Source organism: Balaenoptera acutorostrata, chromosome 8, assembly GCF_949987535.1.
Source record: "Balaenoptera acutorostrata chromosome 8, mBalAcu1.1, whole genome shotgun sequence".
NCBI lineage: Eukaryota > Metazoa > Chordata > Mammalia > Artiodactyla > Balaenopteridae > Balaenoptera > Balaenoptera acutorostrata.
The window spans coordinates 14,421,236-14,438,528 of record NC_080071.1 but is presented as its reverse complement, the minus strand read 5'-3'; the positions used below and the strand labels follow the sequence as shown (position 1 = coordinate 14,438,528).

At 37.5% G+C, this 17,293-nt stretch overlaps 1 protein-coding gene across 23 annotated transcripts in view; it reads left to right on the top strand.

The window, feature by feature from the left end:
• The window catches only part of NEB (nebulin), a 215,554-nt gene that overhangs the window by 123,182 nt on the left and 75,079 nt on the right, over window positions 1–17,293 (top strand). For all 23 annotated transcript variants that reach the window (XM_057551795.1, XM_057551792.1, XM_057551794.1 and 20 more), the window contains exons 75-89: window positions 787–891; window positions 1,038–1,145; window positions 1,543–1,854; window positions 2,543–2,746; window positions 3,590–3,694; window positions 4,583–4,690; window positions 6,097–6,408; window positions 7,227–7,430; window positions 8,151–8,255; window positions 8,848–8,955; window positions 9,816–10,127; window positions 12,173–12,376; window positions 12,733–12,837; window positions 16,719–16,823; window positions 16,925–17,236. In XM_057551795.1, the coding sequence (XP_057407778.1) occupies window positions 787–891; window positions 1,038–1,145; window positions 1,543–1,854; window positions 2,543–2,746; window positions 3,590–3,694; window positions 4,583–4,690; window positions 6,097–6,408; window positions 7,227–7,430; window positions 8,151–8,255; window positions 8,848–8,955; window positions 9,816–10,127; window positions 12,173–12,376; window positions 12,733–12,837; window positions 16,719–16,823; window positions 16,925–17,236 (2,709 nt within the window). The remainder of the gene's footprint in view (window positions 1–786; window positions 892–1,037; window positions 1,146–1,542; window positions 1,855–2,542; window positions 2,747–3,589; window positions 3,695–4,582; window positions 4,691–6,096; window positions 6,409–7,226; window positions 7,431–8,150; window positions 8,256–8,847; window positions 8,956–9,815; window positions 10,128–12,172; window positions 12,377–12,732; window positions 12,838–16,718; window positions 16,824–16,924; window positions 17,237–17,293) is intronic.

The following is a 17,293-nucleotide window of genomic DNA, read 5'->3' as shown; positions in this document are numbered from 1 at the left end:
ATATGCACAGCTGAGATTGAATTGAACTTTTCTGAATTCTCCCACACCTGCCTGAATGTCTTCCAGATATCTGGGTAGTGAGAATGAGGGCTCAGTGCAGAATATGAAATTGGCTCTCAGATAGCAAACTCCAACGTTTGGGGTATTAAAACTCCAGAAACTCTATTCTATACCACACTCATCAACAGCAGTCACAGTGATAATAACAATAGGAAACATAAAATTTGTTGAGTGCCTACTATGACTCAAGCACTTTATATATGTTACAGTTAATCTTGAAAAAATACTCAATAAAGTAATACACCAATTTCACCTCAACTTAAAAAAAAAAAGATAAGTTAAAGTTTAAAAAAATACTTAATGAAAAAGATATGATTATCCCCCTCCAAAAAATGAAGCATGTGAGGCTTTATGTACCTTTCTCAAGATCACACAGCTTGGACATAGGGGAGTTGGGTTTGACCTTGGGATTGATTCTGAAGTCTAGGGATTTCTACTATAACATAGTTCTATAGCCAGGCTCCATCCTTGAAGGTTCTGTGAGTAAGCTTGAGAGTCACTGGATGAAAAGAATCAATAATTGAGATCATGATGTTGCTTTACATTGGCTATGAAACGATCATATGTCTGTTTAAATATTGCCATGATTTACTCTCCCCATACCCTTTTGCTTCCCTCACCTCCACATAAGTTTTCAAAGGCTATTTTACAGTTAAATGAGTTAAATTTTATAATAACTGCAATGTATTGGCTTTAACAAAGGGTTTTACCTCACCTCCCCCATAGCATTTATATACAGAAGCCTGGGATACTGACAAAACCTCCATCCACGTGATGCCGGACACCCCAGAAATCATGCTGGCCAAGAGCAATTCTGCCAATATCAGCCAAGTAAGAGATTTCCTGATTGTTAAGTCAGCCTTTAGTCTAGGAGTAATTAAAATACTTTTTCCATCTTACCACCTTCCTTACTGGAAGTGGCCTATTAACTTTCTATAACTCTTTTCTTTTTCTGTTGTGTATTCTCCTCCACCTAGAAACTTTACACCAAGGGATGGGATGAATCAAAGATGAAGGACTATGATCTGAGAGCTGATGCTATTCTCATCAAGAGTGCCAAGGCCTCGAGGGACATTGCCAGTGACGTAAGTGCTCTCTGTCTAACCCCCTCGGTCTCACCTTGCTGAACAACCACAGTGCAGCTGGTGGGCCACACTTTGTAACTGCTTCCTCATATACCCCTCCAGTCACGCTTCTTACCTTCCAAGACCTTTCCCTTTGTTGTCTCGGAGAAGAAAAACACATTTTGAAATTGTAGTTAGAGTTGTTGCAGAAAAAGTTTTCAGCAGTGAAGATATATGATTACACTACTGTTACGTTTATGACAGCATAAAACATTAGTTTAAAATTGTTCAGAGATGTCAAAATTATTCAAAATATGAAAGTCTTGTCCATTTGCTTGTGGGTTTTCATGTTGTCTAATTGTCAGCATGCATATGGTTTTAAAACTGGGCTTTTAAACATATATTCCTTATGTTTTAGTACAAATACAAAGAAGCATATGAGAAACAGAAAGGCCACCACATTGGAGCCCGGAACGTTGAAGATGACCCCAAGATTATGTGTGCCATACATGCAGGGAAGATTCAAAGTGAAAGAGAGTATAAGAAGGATTTCCAGAAGTGGAAGACCAAGTTCAGTAGCCCAGTGGACATGTTAGGCATCTTGCTAGCCAAGAAATGTCAGATTCTGGTCAGTGACGTTGATTATCGAAATTACCCGCATCACTGGACGTGCTTACCTGATCAAAACGACATTATCCAAGCAAGGAAGGCCTATGAACTACAGAGTGATGTACGTAACGTGAACTTTGGGAAAGGAGGAGTGGGAGGACATAGATTTGTTAATTGTACAGACAGTGCCTCTGTGGACAGACTCATGGGTTGCTCACTGCACAACCTCAGGGGGAGCCATTCACATTCTTAAAACAAAACCCATATTTAGGAGTTATGTTATGGGAATCAAAGAACATAGATGAAGAACCCTACTTAGGTCATGTCCTCCCTGGCCTAGATTCCAGACTATTTTCTTCATGTCCTTTGTACTGTCTGGCAATGAAAATATATTTCAAACAAACATAAATTATCTGAACATTTAAAAAATAACTGCCACTATTGTACTATATCCAAAACGCTGAACAGAGTTTCACCCTATTACAGGATGAAAATGAAATGAGATATGACAAAATATCTTTAAATTTTTTTTCAGTTATATAATTTCTTTGAAATATCAAGTAATTACCATGAAATTTAGCATTATTACCATTTTATCCTTATTCATGGCTAGCATAAAAAATTATGCTTTTACAAATTACTCTGTCATGGATATTGAAACCCCTGATTCATGTAAAATCTCAGGTCCTACTTTTTTGGAACCACCATCTTCTGTGCTTATCAACCCCTCAACCCCGTGAACTTACTTTCCAATTAAGGGATGCTATGTCTAGCACTTGGAACAATATTTCTGTCTAATGTCTCTGTAGAATGTGTACAAAGCAGACCTGGAGTGGCTGCGTGGCATTGGCTGGATGCCAGAAGGCTCAGTAGAAATGACCAGGGTGAAGGGTGCTCAACACCTGCTGAATGAAAGACTCTACAGGACACGCCCAGAAGCCTTGAAATTCACTTCCATTGTCGACACGCCAGCGGTTGTCCTGGCAAAAGCCAATTCTCTGCAAATGAGTGAGGTAAGAACCATCCTACTGCCAGGCTCTCCTTTAGCAGGACTCTCTTCTCAGAAGATGCCACCCAAACGGAGCATCTGTGGATGAAACAGAGAAAGTAGATTGTTTCTCTTCAAAGACTTAAAGTGCTTGGAGCAACTCTAAGAATCTCTTAGTTTAGTTTAGTGAAGGCACATGCTAAGTAGAACTCTGACAAATGCCAACGTGCCTTTCCCCTACCTCACACACAGACTTGGAAGCACTAAAATGAAAAATGTCACTCCATTACAACTCAGGAAAGCAAATACTTATTACAAAACCTGTGGCATAATGCTACACGTTAAATGGTAGAACACTGTATTAGTCAGGGTTCTCCAGAGAAACAGAGCTAATAAGAGGTATATGAGAGAGAGATTTATTTCATGGAATTGACTCACATGATTGTAGAGGCTGGCAAGTCCAAAGTTTGCAGGGTAGGCCAGCAGCCTCAAGACCCAGGCAGGAGTTGCAGTTCAAGCCCAAGGTAGTCTACTGGCAGAATTACTCTTGCTCAGGGAAGGTCAGTCTTTTTTCTCTTAAGGCCTTCATCTGACTGAACAAGCCCCCCACATCACAGAGGGTTATCTGCTTTACCCAAAGTCCACTGGTATAAATGTTAATCTGATCTAAAAAATACCTTCACAGAAACATGTAGAATAATGTTTGACCAAATACCTGGGTATGCTGGCCTAGCCAAGCTGACACAAAAAACTAACCATTGCAAACATATAACAAAACATTTTCCCATGTTAAATAGTTGCTAAGGCTTAATGTTCAGATATCCATCTCTATTGCTGTATTAAAATAATATTTTCCTTCTCTCCACAGAAACTATATCAAGAAGCCTGGAATAAAGATAAAAGCAACATAAGCATTCCTTCTGACATGCCAGTCATATTGCAGGCCCAAATCAATGCCATGCAAATCAGCAATGTAAGAGGCATAAATATGAAGTGTAAATGTCTTTATGGGACAATATCTGTCAGCTTATGGGGTGTGTTATAATGGACAAATTACCTGCCTTAGAAATGTTTACAGCTTTGGGTGCTAGACACTTCCTCTTTGGCTACCATTCCCAATGCAGTACGAATGGAAATTCTCTTTCAAACATTAGTTTAGATACATATCTGGGTCCCTGCATTGCAAGAGGTGGGATACCTGAATCTCATTGGTGTCCTTCTTTCAACCTTGAAATCATTGTCCTATATTCAATGTCCACAGCTCAGTTTCATTGTATATTAATTGAGAGTAATGAAATCCCTAGTAAAGTGCCTCTTACACAAGTAAGTATAAGAGACAACAGTCTCTATTGCCTTTATAGGTTCTTGGTTGATCCAGAACTTTCTTGTTTGACATTTCAAGGCCATAAGAAAAGTCAGACTTTTAATTATATGCGAAGTGTAGGATAGGTATGATATCTATGTCACATCCCTTTAGCAGAGACCTTTGAAAAGTCAATGGCCAACATTGGGAAAAAATCTTTATCAAGTCTTATATGGTAACTTGATGAAGGTTCTCTAGGTTCACAGTTGATTCTTAGTTCCCATTACTGTATAGTGGGATATTTTCACATTGTACTATATTGTGGTGAATGCAAATAATTCAAATATTAGTAGATTTAGATGTTTAGCTTTAAAATTGTAGTCACAATACCCTGCACTCCGCAAAGTAAATAGGCAATAACCAAAAAAGGACTCAGAAGTGACTTTTTTCTTATGCTGCCTTCATTTACATTGTGCTTTGTGATTCATGTCATGACTACTTTGAATATGTCTACTGATTTTCCATTCTTGTAAGCAAACCTGTGTTTTCCCTCAATAGAAACTCTACCAGAAAGACTGGGATGAGGCCAAGCAGAAAGGCTATGACTTGAGAGCAGATGCCATTGAAATCAAGCATGCCAAAGCCTCCAGAGAAATTGCCAGTGAGGTACAGCTCCTTCTATTGCCTTGTGGATTGTCTTCTCTATACAACAAACAGGGAGAATACTTTTCAAGAATTTTGATTTGGTTTGATTTTTTTTAATTCTATGCAAACAATTGCATTTTGCCTTGTGCTAAAGACTTTATTTTAAAATATTAAAATGGGATGAAAAACACTGAGGTAAGCATAGGTGAAGTATATGTGTAAATAACTTCTAAGCTGTTTCTAAGTAGAAGTAAAATATCATGAATATCTATACCAAATTCTTGGGAAAAATTCAGGAACTAATACAATGTGATTTTATCCCCCAAATCTTTAGGACATTCTCCATAAATGTAAATCACAGATGAAAGTTTTATACAAGACTTAAGACCGAGATCACATTTTATATACAAGATTTTATGCTGGAGGCATATGTATACTCCTCTGAGTAACCCTTTGAAGTTCATTTAACAGTAGTTTTAAAACTTACCAGCAGTCAAAATAATTATTCTACCAAGGCCCCCCAGCTCCAAATCTTTAAGCTACCTTTGTTCCTTTTCTTCAAATTCTTCTCTAGTTTTTATCTTAGTATCCAGCTGTCTCTTCCTTCTTATTTCTCATTTTTATCTCTAAAAAGGCATAGCCAATCCATAGTATCTGCCTTATTCCCAGCTGTCTCTCTCTCCCTTTTGTCCAAACTTTCCTATGTTATCCAAATATAGGAAAGAAACAGAAATGATCTTACTCTTGTCCTAAGACACTGAGAACAAGTGTGGAATAGATGGAAACTCTTATCCACAGGCCTTTTGTTGTCATCTTCTGATTCAAACCAATAACCTTGTCTTCCATTCCTGAAACATGCTCCTTTCTTTTCTGTCTCCAAAACCACACATATGACTTTTTCCTACCTGAAGTACCTTCAGTACCCTTGGGGACCATCTAACCTAATTTCCACTTGTCAGGCAACCTTAGGGACAATGATTATCCCCACTGTGCCTTACTTTTCCCATTTGAAATATGTGATAATACTAATATCCACATCATAGAGATGTTCTGAGGATTAAATGAGGTTATAATTGCCATGATTCAACTATTTTTAACCAAAAAATTCAGCAGCTGCATATGAATCAACCTAATACATTTGAAGCACTCATAATAGTGTCTGACATATAGTGATTGCTAGTAAATGTTAGCTATTATTTTTTTATTACTCTTGTTCACCATACTATTTCCCTCCTGATTTGTTCGTGTCCTCTGTGAAACTATCTAAAATAGCCCTAATTTCTTTAAAGTGAACTAAAATATGTAATAACTACCAATTTGAGCCAATTTACATTAAGGCTAAAAAAATATTCCAAAACCATTTAATGAAAAGTCCTCTTCATACATTATGTCCATATGTCTTTTTATCTTATTTTTTACAACTTTAGTACAAATACAAAGAAGGTTACCGTAAGCAACTGGGCCACTACGTGGGTTTCCGCAGCCTACAAGATGACCCCAAATTGGTATGGTCTATGCATGCTGCCAAAATCCAGAGTGACAGAGAATACAAGAAAGCTTATGAGAAGTCTAAAGAAATCCACACTACACCGTTGGACATGATGTCCATTGTTCAGGCCAAGAAATGCCAGGTTCTGGTTAGCGACATTGATTATCGCAATTATCTGCACCAGTGGACGTGTCTGCCAGACCAGAATGATATGATCCAGGCGAAGAAAGCCTATGAACTGCAGAGCGATGTGCGTATCCTATCTCCAGACTCTTGGGGAGATGTGTGTCTATGTGTTTAATCACAGAGTATTCCTTAAGGATGTAATTTAAACAGTAATCTTAATAGAATCTAACATATTCCGTATTTTTCTGTAGAGTTTTTCTGAATATTTTCTATCTTATGGAGGATTCCTTCTTATAAGGCCTTATTCATCAGATGAAAATCACTCTCTTATTCTATGTAACTAAGTAGAAAATTTCAATCCCAGTTGTCCTGATCCATTACATTTGCATGATCAGGTATCTAAATGTCAGAAACAGATGTAAGCATAAAAAAATGTTGGATTTCAAGTTTATCTGACACATATAGGAAAAATCTGTATATATATATATATATATATATATATATATTTAAATAATATGTTTAGAGAGAGAGAAAGAGGAGAGGTGTACATAGATATAAGTATGTATTTTGCTTTTCATTATACATGCTTCTAAGAAACTTTTTCTCCCAAATTCCTACAGAAGTTATCCCCAGTGTCACATAAAAGGCAGATTTCAAGTAGTGAGCACAGAAGCTCAACCTTGCATAAAAACAAAATTATGTGCCATTGCTGTCTGTCATTCCACAAGTGCTAGTTGTTAGCCCTGCTTCAGTTCCTGTAGGATACTCTGAACTTCTGCCAGAGATGTTAACACTCAAATATTAACATCTAATGTTGATTCTTGAGTTTCATGGGACTGGCCACCCAGCTGGTTTAAGTAGAGGTAGTGTGTGGTTTGCTGGCATCGTGCTCTAGTAGGCAAATTGACTCCTTTGTTCTCTGTGGTCCTCTCCTTCTTGTAGAACGTGTACAAATCCGACCTGGAATGGCTGAAGGGTATTGGATGGTTGCCAGAGGGTTCCGTGGAAGTGATGAGAGTAAAGAATGCCCAGAATCTCCTGAATGAAAGGTTGTATCGCACAAGGCCTGAGGCCCTCAAATTCACCAGCATTGCTGATACCCCTGAAGTTATTCTGGCAAAGATCAATGCTGTACAGATCAGTGAGGTAAGTCAATTGATGCTCTGTTCAGAAACATTGAAGAAGTCTCAATAAAAATTATAATTGTGAACTTTAAACTGCTAACACCAGGATTAGAATCTTGAACATTCATGTACCCAGATAGAATTTCATATAGCCCATCAATTAACAGCATCCACATTTCATTTGTTTAGATAATTCTTTGGTCAATATAAGTGTGGTAGGCATCTTCATGTTCCATATTCTCTGAAGTACACCTTGAACACATTTTGTAGACCTTGCCTGTAATACAGGTCCACCAGTTAATACAATGATCACAATGATCACCTTTTTACTGCTATTCAACGGTGAAATAAGTTGAAAGGTCCAGGGGCAGCCCCAATATTAGACATTATGACAGTTATTTAGGCCAAGAAAGCCAGGACTTGATTTGCAATGTGGATTATCATAGTCACCTGCAATGAGAGCTTACCTGCCAGATAATTACATGTGAATAAATAGAAGAGGATCTATTTACTATCATGCTTCTGACTCGTTTACATTTATATTATAGCACACATGAATGTATTCTTCTTGCTGAAGTCACTTTTGGCACCTTCTAAATAAAAACACAGATGAAAAAAAAATGTGATCTCCATTTACATCTGAACACATCCAAAGAAAACCTCTAATTGTACCTATAATTTTATTCATGTGGTAATTGGCTTATTTACTCATCACAGATCCTTTGTTTTTCATTTTTACCAGCCATTGTATCGTGATGCCTGGGACAAAGAGAAGGCAAATGTGAAGGTACCAGCTGACACTCCATTGATGCTGCAGTCCAAGATCAACACCATGCAGATCAGCAATGTAAGGCCCTGCACATCCACTTGCTTCACACAGTGTTCTCTGCCTCACCAAACCTCTCGTCAAAATGCTCCAGAGAGCATTTAGCAAAAGGCATTTCCCTAATATTCCTTTTACTTCTAGTCTTTAATGATAAGTGTCGTTTGTGTGTGCTCGCACACCTACGTATGTGTTTATAATATAGAGACGTGTGTCCTTATCTTTGTTGGAAGGAAAAATGCCGTGGTTTATGCCAAACACATGACATCAAAACATATATATGCATGTATAGTAATACTTAGTTCTCTTTTTAGTGGCCTATCATTGATTTTTCCCTTTAAAAGCCAAACAATATGTATAATTTTTCTCATTTTCACGTGATTTACTATCTTTTAAATTCCCTTCTTTAAAAAAAAGTTACCAGAAGAGAACTTTACTACATGTCATTAAAAATGTGCTGGAGCTTAAGTTCAGTATGAAACCAGTCTATTTTATAAGTCTTAAGGGGAGATTAATTTTTCAGTGTAACTGTTAACATATTCTTGAACACATCAGTAATGCGGGCTCAGTAGCTCCCTCTTCATATTGACTGTGGCACTGCAATCTCCGTTTGCAGAAACAGTATCAGCAAGCTTGGGAAGATGTCAAGATGACCGGCTATGACCTGAGAGCAGATGCCATTGGGATCCGGCATGCCAAGGCTTCCAGGGATATTGCCAGTGATGTGAGAGCTCCTCCTTGCCCGACCTTAACAAACACTAATTCATAGACACTCAGAGAGTTAATACTGTACTAATCTTTAATTCCCCAGGAATTATATCTACGTAGAATGAAGGGCATTGTTACTAGTGTCTTGCTTTAAAATCCCCAATTCAAGAACAACTTTGACAACAATTTGATGACCCACTTAACTTCTCTGCTTGATTCTGCTCTTCGTATGTTTAAGCACAGATTTTTCTTTTCTTTTCTTTTCAATATCTTCTCAGTATCCGTTAATGCATAAACACTTACAGAGATCCAGTGAGTACAAAGAATTCTACTGTTTGTTGAAGTGCAACATGCATAGGTGGTTCCTGTGATAATTTTATGCAGTACATGGACAAACATTTTTTAAATAGTTACGTTGGTTTTAATGTGTGCTAGAAAAATACTGATTTTTTTTCCCATTTAAATAGGACTATAAATTTTAAAATAAAAATATTAAATAAGTTTAAACTTTATATTTATTTAGACAAAGAATCAAGTTGACAAAGTAAAGTATGAAGTACAGGTGGTGCTTTGTGGCAAAACATGTGAGAATGGCAAACAGTGACTGAAGTCTGGGAAACAGTGGGCAACCCTATATTGGAATCCAGAAGCACAGAATCCAGAAGCACAATTCTTGCCTTTGAGGTGTTCACAATGTTTTCATGCTTACAGAAGACAAACCAATGTATCAAAAAGTATAAAACTTATAGTATGAATTCAAAGAAAAACAGTGCCCCAAAAAGGGTAATGTAAGGGAGATGGAGTTATTTGAGCAGGCTGTCTAGAAAAAGTGAGTTTGGAGAAACAATTCTTCTTTCTTCTGTTCACATCCACCAGTATCTATACAAAACTGCTTACGAGAAACAGAAGGGTCATTACGTTGGGTGTCGCAATGCCAAGGAAGATCCTAAACTGGTCTGGGCAGCAAATGTGTTGAAGATGCAGAATGACAGGCTGTACAAAAAGGCCTACAATGACCACAAGGCCAAGATCACCATCCCGACAGACATGGTGTCCATCAATGCTGCCAAAGAAGGCCAGGCATTAGCAAGCGATGTGGACTATCGCCACTACCTACACCAGTGGTCTTGCTTTCCTGACCAGAATGATGTGATCCAAGCCAGGAAAGCCTATGACCTGCAGAGTGATGTAAGTTGTTGCTTGTGGTGCCCGAGGGGTGAGCTATTGCCCAGGAAGACAGCCTTCCACAGCTTTGCCCGTTCACTCCTGCCAGTGCTCAGGAAAACGCAATTCTCCCTGCCTAAGCACTTACTTCCCTGTAGTACTTTACCAAGTTAATTAATCACAAGCCTTAATGCCGGGCTTATTCAGAAAGTTTTCATCTTCATTGCTAGTGGTGCTACCAGAATTTTTCTATAGATTTGTTAATGTGTGTACTGTTTGTAGTTATTAAACATAGGCATCTTCATGGTTCTTCAATTGAATGACAGGGGCTGTCTTCCTTGAAATTAATTTGAAAGGTTAGCAGCATGCTCCAAACTCACTAGTTTCCCTTAACTTGGTATTCTTCACAACATTGTTTTATTAATTTACCTAAAGTATTTTTAGATTTACTTATCTTTTTGCCGATTTAATCTTTTGAAAATGATGAATTCCATCAGGATGTTTGTTTCTTGTACAGAATTAATACCTTCTTTTAATTATCTAAACTTGGTTGCCTTAAGCTTCAAGAGATGCTTTCTCATAATGAATGAGTTTGTTATAGAAAAGTATATCCATCATTTGAAATGAATTGCCAACTGGTGGATTTAGTCCCATTTCTAGATAAATGCAGTCTCTTCATTATCCTGAACCACATTAGTATTAGTATATTAAGGAATGCATATCAATCAAGTTCTTAAAGAATGAGGAAGGGAAGCTTCAAAATCTGTATGTAATCCTCTTCAAGAATCCCTTCTTCCTAATTTTGGGTATCCACAATACTTTACACACTAAAACATATAACATTCTTCATTAAGGTAGAAATTTCCCTACATTTTCACTCCTCTTCAACTCCCTATTTTAGTTTGATATTTGTATCCTATTAAACAGTTATTAAAATACCATTTCTGAAGAACACAGTTTTTTTTATGAAATTAATAATTGGTGTTTCACATAGAGCAATTCTATCTGGTTAACCACTTAACATATACCTGACAAAACAGGTTTAGATAGCCAAGAAAATGCAAATTCCAATTCAAAGGGAAGTGCTGTATTCGAAAAAGAAAACTCAGTTGAGATCAAAATTGTGGAAGTAGGGATTACATTCTTAATTATCCCTTTAAAAGTAATTATTAAACACACCATGTGCCAGGTCTTGTGCTAAGCACTAAAGGTACAATGGGGAATAAAGAAGAACAAGACAAACTTCCTGACTTTAGGGAGTTCACACTGATAAAAAGGAACAGATGTTAACTAGAGAATATCCATAAAAATGGGATGGCTGAGAAAGAATGATCATGGCACTATGAAAAATGAGGTGGGGAAAGCTTCTCTGGGAAAGCACTGATTTAGGGGTAAGAAGGGAGAGTATGAGTTTGTTCCATGAGGAGGACACAGGGTGCATTCCTGCAGAATGACCAGGGTATGCAAAAGGAGTGGTATGCAAACCACAAACTGAAAGGCCAATGTGGTCAGAACACATGGGTAAAAGGGAAGCACATATAAGATGAGGCTGGAAGAATAGGTAGGGACTGATGCTAGACCATCATCACCTTCTAATCTATGTTAAGATTTTGATCTTTATCCTGAGACCAGGGAGAAACCATAGGTTGGGGGGATGTTCTGACATCAGATCTGAATGGTGAATTTTGTAAAGATTATTCTGGCCGTTGTGTGGAGAACTTGCTGGAGAGCCTATTATTATTGATTTAAAAGTCCACCTTGGCTAGTGTGATGATTACCAAAATATTCAAAAATCTTTCACACGTCCCCTAAGCAAAGCACTCCTTCTGCATCCTTCTGCTTTCTAGACTACGCATAGGCACCCCAACACAGAGCCCCCTGCCACGGAAAACAAAGTAGGACAAAACACTGCTATGCATATGAGGAATTATTTTTGTCAGGCCCATGCTCGGCTTTATCATTGTTTGTGGAAGAGAAAATGCAACATGAAAAACTGCTTCCTTACTTTACCACAATTAAAAAAAAAAAAAAAAAAACCCTGCCTCTCCTAACTTTGTTTTCTTTCCCAGGCCATCTATAAGGCTGACTTGGAGTGGCTACGTGGCATCGGCTGGGTGCCCATAGGGTCTCCCGAAGTACTGAGAGTGAAAAATGCCCAACATATCCTACAAGACAGTGTCTATCGGACACCTGTAGTGAAACTCAAGTACACAAGTATCGTTGACACACCTGAAGTTGTCCTTGCTAAATCAAATGCTGAAAATATTAGTATTGTAAGTCACATTTTTCTTCTATATTAAAATTAAGTTCATGTTATAGAAAATGATAAATAATTAACCTGGTAATCTATTTGTAAGATAATAATATTGATGATAGCAAAGATTTTAATAAGTAATATTGACACGGTTGTTTTGTTATTGCTTAGTAATTTTAAACCAAAACTCAAAGTATGAATAAAAGGTATTAATACAGATTTCATATCAAATTTGAGTAACTTATGTGAAAAGATTCTGGAAATTTTTACCTTAGTATGAAAAGATTTTGGATCAGAAAAATCGAAAGTTGTGCACTGCAACTAGCAAAATTACAAACTGTGAAGTAACTTTGTTATCGTTGGTTCTTTCCATAGCCAAAGTACAGAGAAGCTTGGGACGTGGATAAAACTTCAATCCACATAATGCCAGATACTCCAGAAATTAATCGCGCTAGAGCCAACGCTCTTAATGTGAGCAATGTAAGTACTGCAACAGACTCCCTTTTTGTTTGGAAAGTCACCCAATTGGTATGAAGATATCACTAGGGAACTCTTCATAGCCAAGGAAGAGAAGATTGAGTGGGTAAGGAGGCCCTTGACCAGGAGTGAGGAGAGGGGCAGACCCCTGGCTCTCAGTCACTGGGCAAGGCCAGTTATGGTGAAGCAATGTCAACATGACAGAAGAGAGAAGGGAACAAGGAGAAGAAAGATAATGAAAGAGGAATGAAGAGACACACAAGAAAGGGGAATTAACAACAGATTCAGACGAACACAAAATAATTATGAGAATTCTTTTCACAACTTTATACAAATTAATTTTAAAACCCAGATCTATAGGGGATTTTTAAGGAAGTTATAAATTACTAAAATTGAACCCAGAAAAAGAATAAAAACATATTGCAAGAAATTAATAGGTTATTAAAGACTCTCCTTCCTCCTCTCTGATATCAGGGTCACCCAGAATGATTTCATAGGGGAATTTTTTCCAAACCTCAAAAAATAAACAAACTGACAGAGAGCCTAATGAAAGAAGGAAAGCCATCACCATTATCAAAACTTGTCAAAGAGAGTTCCACTAATGAAAACTGTAGACCAACAATAATGGGGAAAATCTTAAATGAAATATTAACAAATCAAATTCAGTAACACATGAATATGATATGATACAAACAACTAGGGTTCATTCAGGAATGCCAAGAGTGTTCTGTATTCAGAAACCTAATAATGTGATAGAACAAAAGAGAAAAATCGTATGCTCATTTTATTAGATTTAAGAAGACATGTGGCGGGGAGGAGGAAGGGTAAGCTAGGACCAAGTGAGAGAGTGGCATGGACTAATGTACACTACCAAATGTAAAATAGATAGCTAGTGGGAAGCAGCCGCATAGCACAGGGAGATCAGCTCGGTGCTTTATGACCACCTAGAGGAGTGGGATAGGGAGGATGGGAAGGAGACACAAGAGGAAGGGGATATGGGGATATATGTATACATATAGCTGATTCACTTTGTTATACAGCAGAAACTAACACACGATTGTAAAGCAATTATACTCCAATAAAGATGTTTAAAAAAAAAAAAATGTGTGGGACTTCCCTGGTGGCACGTGGTTAAGAATCCACCTGCCAATGCAGGGGACACGGGTTCAAGCCCTGGTCCAGGAAGATCCCACATGCCGCAGAGCAATTATGCCCGTGTGCCACAACTACTGAGCCTGTGCTCTAGAGCCCGTGAGCCGCAACTACTGAAGCCCACGCGCCTAGAGCCCATGCTCTGCAGCAAGAGAAGCCACTGCAATGAGAAGCCCACGCACCACAACAAAGAGTAGCCCCCACTCACCACAACTAGAGAAAGCCCCCGTGCAGCAACGAAGACCCAACGCAGCCATAAATAAATAAATAAATACTGATGAATAAAAAAAAAATTTTTCTTTAAAGACGTGTGACCAAATCCAATATCCATTCTTATTTTTAAAAATAAAATCTTAGCAAGATAAGAATAAATGAATATTTTCTTGTCATAACTAAGAATAAATCTCATATCAAAGGCCAGGCTCATCCTCAAGTAAGTAAGCTTCTCAGTCAAGTCAGGAATAAAACAAGAATGCCCATAACATTACCATTTATTAATATTTGCTGGAAGTAGTTAAGTGATAAGCTTCTTATTCACAGCAAAATAATTACATAAGAACAAGTATAAGAGATAAATATTGCAAAGAACAAGGCAAACTTATCATTATTTGCAGAATAAATCATTACATGCCCAGGGAAAGGAAGAGAATCCACTAAAAAGTCTATTAGATAAAAAGAGAATTCGCTTACATGGCTAGCTTCACAGTTTAAGAAAGTTCAAGAAATGTACCACCTTCATGGATCACAGAGATTTTACTGTGTGTAGAACAAGTATGACCTTAGAAGAAGGATACTACCTTAATGCAGTCCACCATGGCTTGGAACTTTGCATCTTTCAAAACATAATAAATCTTTGTGAGAGAAGGAGCCTTCCAAGCAAAGATTACTCACCATATGCCAAACTGCACCACCAACTCTATTGTAATGAGCCTCTTGGGAGCTAATTTTTTCCAAGGGCTGGGAAGAAAACAACATTTTGAGGCACTGGTACATTTTTTGTTTTGGACCAGAATCAGTATGTGGTGCAGTGTACTCTTATTGCCGAGTGACTGGATGGAGAAACAGCCAGCTCTTCACTGCAGTATAGACTCCTCCGCCTCTTCCTTCTGAGCCATAGGTATCTTTGGCAGGGGAATTCTGGAAAGTCTCATGTGCTCTCTTTTACATGATAAATTTCTCAGCTGGAAATACTAGAAGCCTCCCATTAATATCATGATATAAACAAGACTAGTAATTGAAACTATGCCAAAAGTAAAGTTGTTAAATTTAGATATTTAGATACTAATGAGAATGACTTTTGTTTTGGAAGAAATCAAACATCCTATTTGAATGTTAACCAAAATATACACTTTCTTCATACATGATGTTGCCAGTAGTATAATCTCGATAAAATCCACTATTTTAAATTATTTCTATCATTTAGAAAGTACAACTTTTGCAGAATATTTGTATATCATTTTATGGGTAACCAAGCAAATCCATGTTAAATTAACTCATTTAATCTTCACACTAATCACACGGGTAAAACTGTTATTTTGTCTTTATCATATGGGAAACTTGAGACTTAAAAATATTAAGGAATTTGCCCACATTCTCAGTTAGTAGGTGAAGAAGTTAGGTCTCAAGCCCAATTTTTTTGTAGTTCAAATAAAAAATATATTTGACCACATAAACAAAAAAGTATATTACATAAGAAAAAATAGTGTAACAGTATATGTAATAAAACAAAATAAATTTTAAAAGTTTAAATAACATAATTACAAATTTGCATGAAATATTCTCTAGTATAATACATTTAAATGTGGAGAACACTTTTTTCTTTTGTACAAAAAAAGTCAAATGTTAAAATTGGACCACCCAAAATTCATACAAAAACTTGAATGAAAATTCATATAAAACTTGTCCATTACAAGCACAAAATTTATCTAAGCACTCATTTTTCAAATATGAAAAGGCCATGAAACTGTCGATGATTGAAATTCACTTCTCCTTTCTGCACTGTTCAAGCTCCCATAGTGATAGGTATGATTTCTGATTTATACATTTAAATTACTCTTATTTCTGAGTCTTTCTGACATCGTCAGTACAGAAGGTATCCACTTAAATGTGAATATATTTTTAGAAGGCTATTTATAAATCAGTCACTGCTTTAACTGACTTCTCTTTACAAACAAAACAGTGCTACACTTAGAAAATAGCCGTTACATCCAATGGTGCTTCAGAAAGAAAATCTAACATTCCCAAACAATATGCATCATCAATCGTATTAGAAGATCTAAGAAACCATACAGAGAGGAAAAAATCTCAAGTGTAAAAAGTTTTTAATTCTGAAGATTAAAAATTGAATTGAATTAAATAAATAGAATTATTAAACTAGAGAAATTCAATACTAGCCTGCCAACGTCTGAACTTAAACATATCCCAGTGCTACTGATACACCAATACAAGAAGCAGATAAACCCTTTTACATAAACCATGAACAACTACATCAAAGCTATAATTCAAAAAAAAAAGAAAAGAAAGAACTCTTGTCAAGCCCAGGTCTTTGGATTCCAGATATGATTTTGTTCTCCAGTACACTGGTACAGAATGATTCTTTCACCTATTCTCTTTTTTAAAACTGGTTCTGGGACTTCAAAAACTGCACCCCTCTGATATTAATTCTACTCGAACCCTTGGAGTCATTAGTAACTTTGAATCTGGAACGATACCTTATTTTTCCTCCTCTTCAGAAAATTTACCGCGAAGGTTGGGATGCGATGAAGATGAGCTGTGATGTACGGCTGGATGCCATCCCCATCCAGGCCGCCAAGGCCTCCAGGGAGATCGCCAGTGATGTGAGTGTGGCCTTGTGTAACTCCTCAGTTTCTCAAACAAATGCCCTAGGTGCGTTGAGAGTTCGTGCTGTGATCCATCTGCTTTGTTTTTCTGTCTCCAGTATAAATACAAGCTTGACCATGAGAAGCAGAAGGGACACTACGTGGGTACCCTCACAGCCAGGGATGACAACAAGATCCACTGGGCCCTCATAGCTGGCAAGATTCAGAATGAAAGAGAATACCGGCTGCACTGGGCCAAGTGGAAGTCTAAGTTCCAGAGCCCTCCGGATATGCTTTCCATCACGCACTCTAAACATTGCCAGGCTCTGGTCAGCGACATTGATTATCGCAATTACCTGCGCCAGTGGATGTGCATGCCTGACCAGCGCGATGTGATTCAGGCCAGGAAAGCCTACGATCTGCAAAGCGATGTGAGTGGGCTGCTATTTAGCCTGAGCTCTTGCATCATTTTCCCATGACTCCCAGAA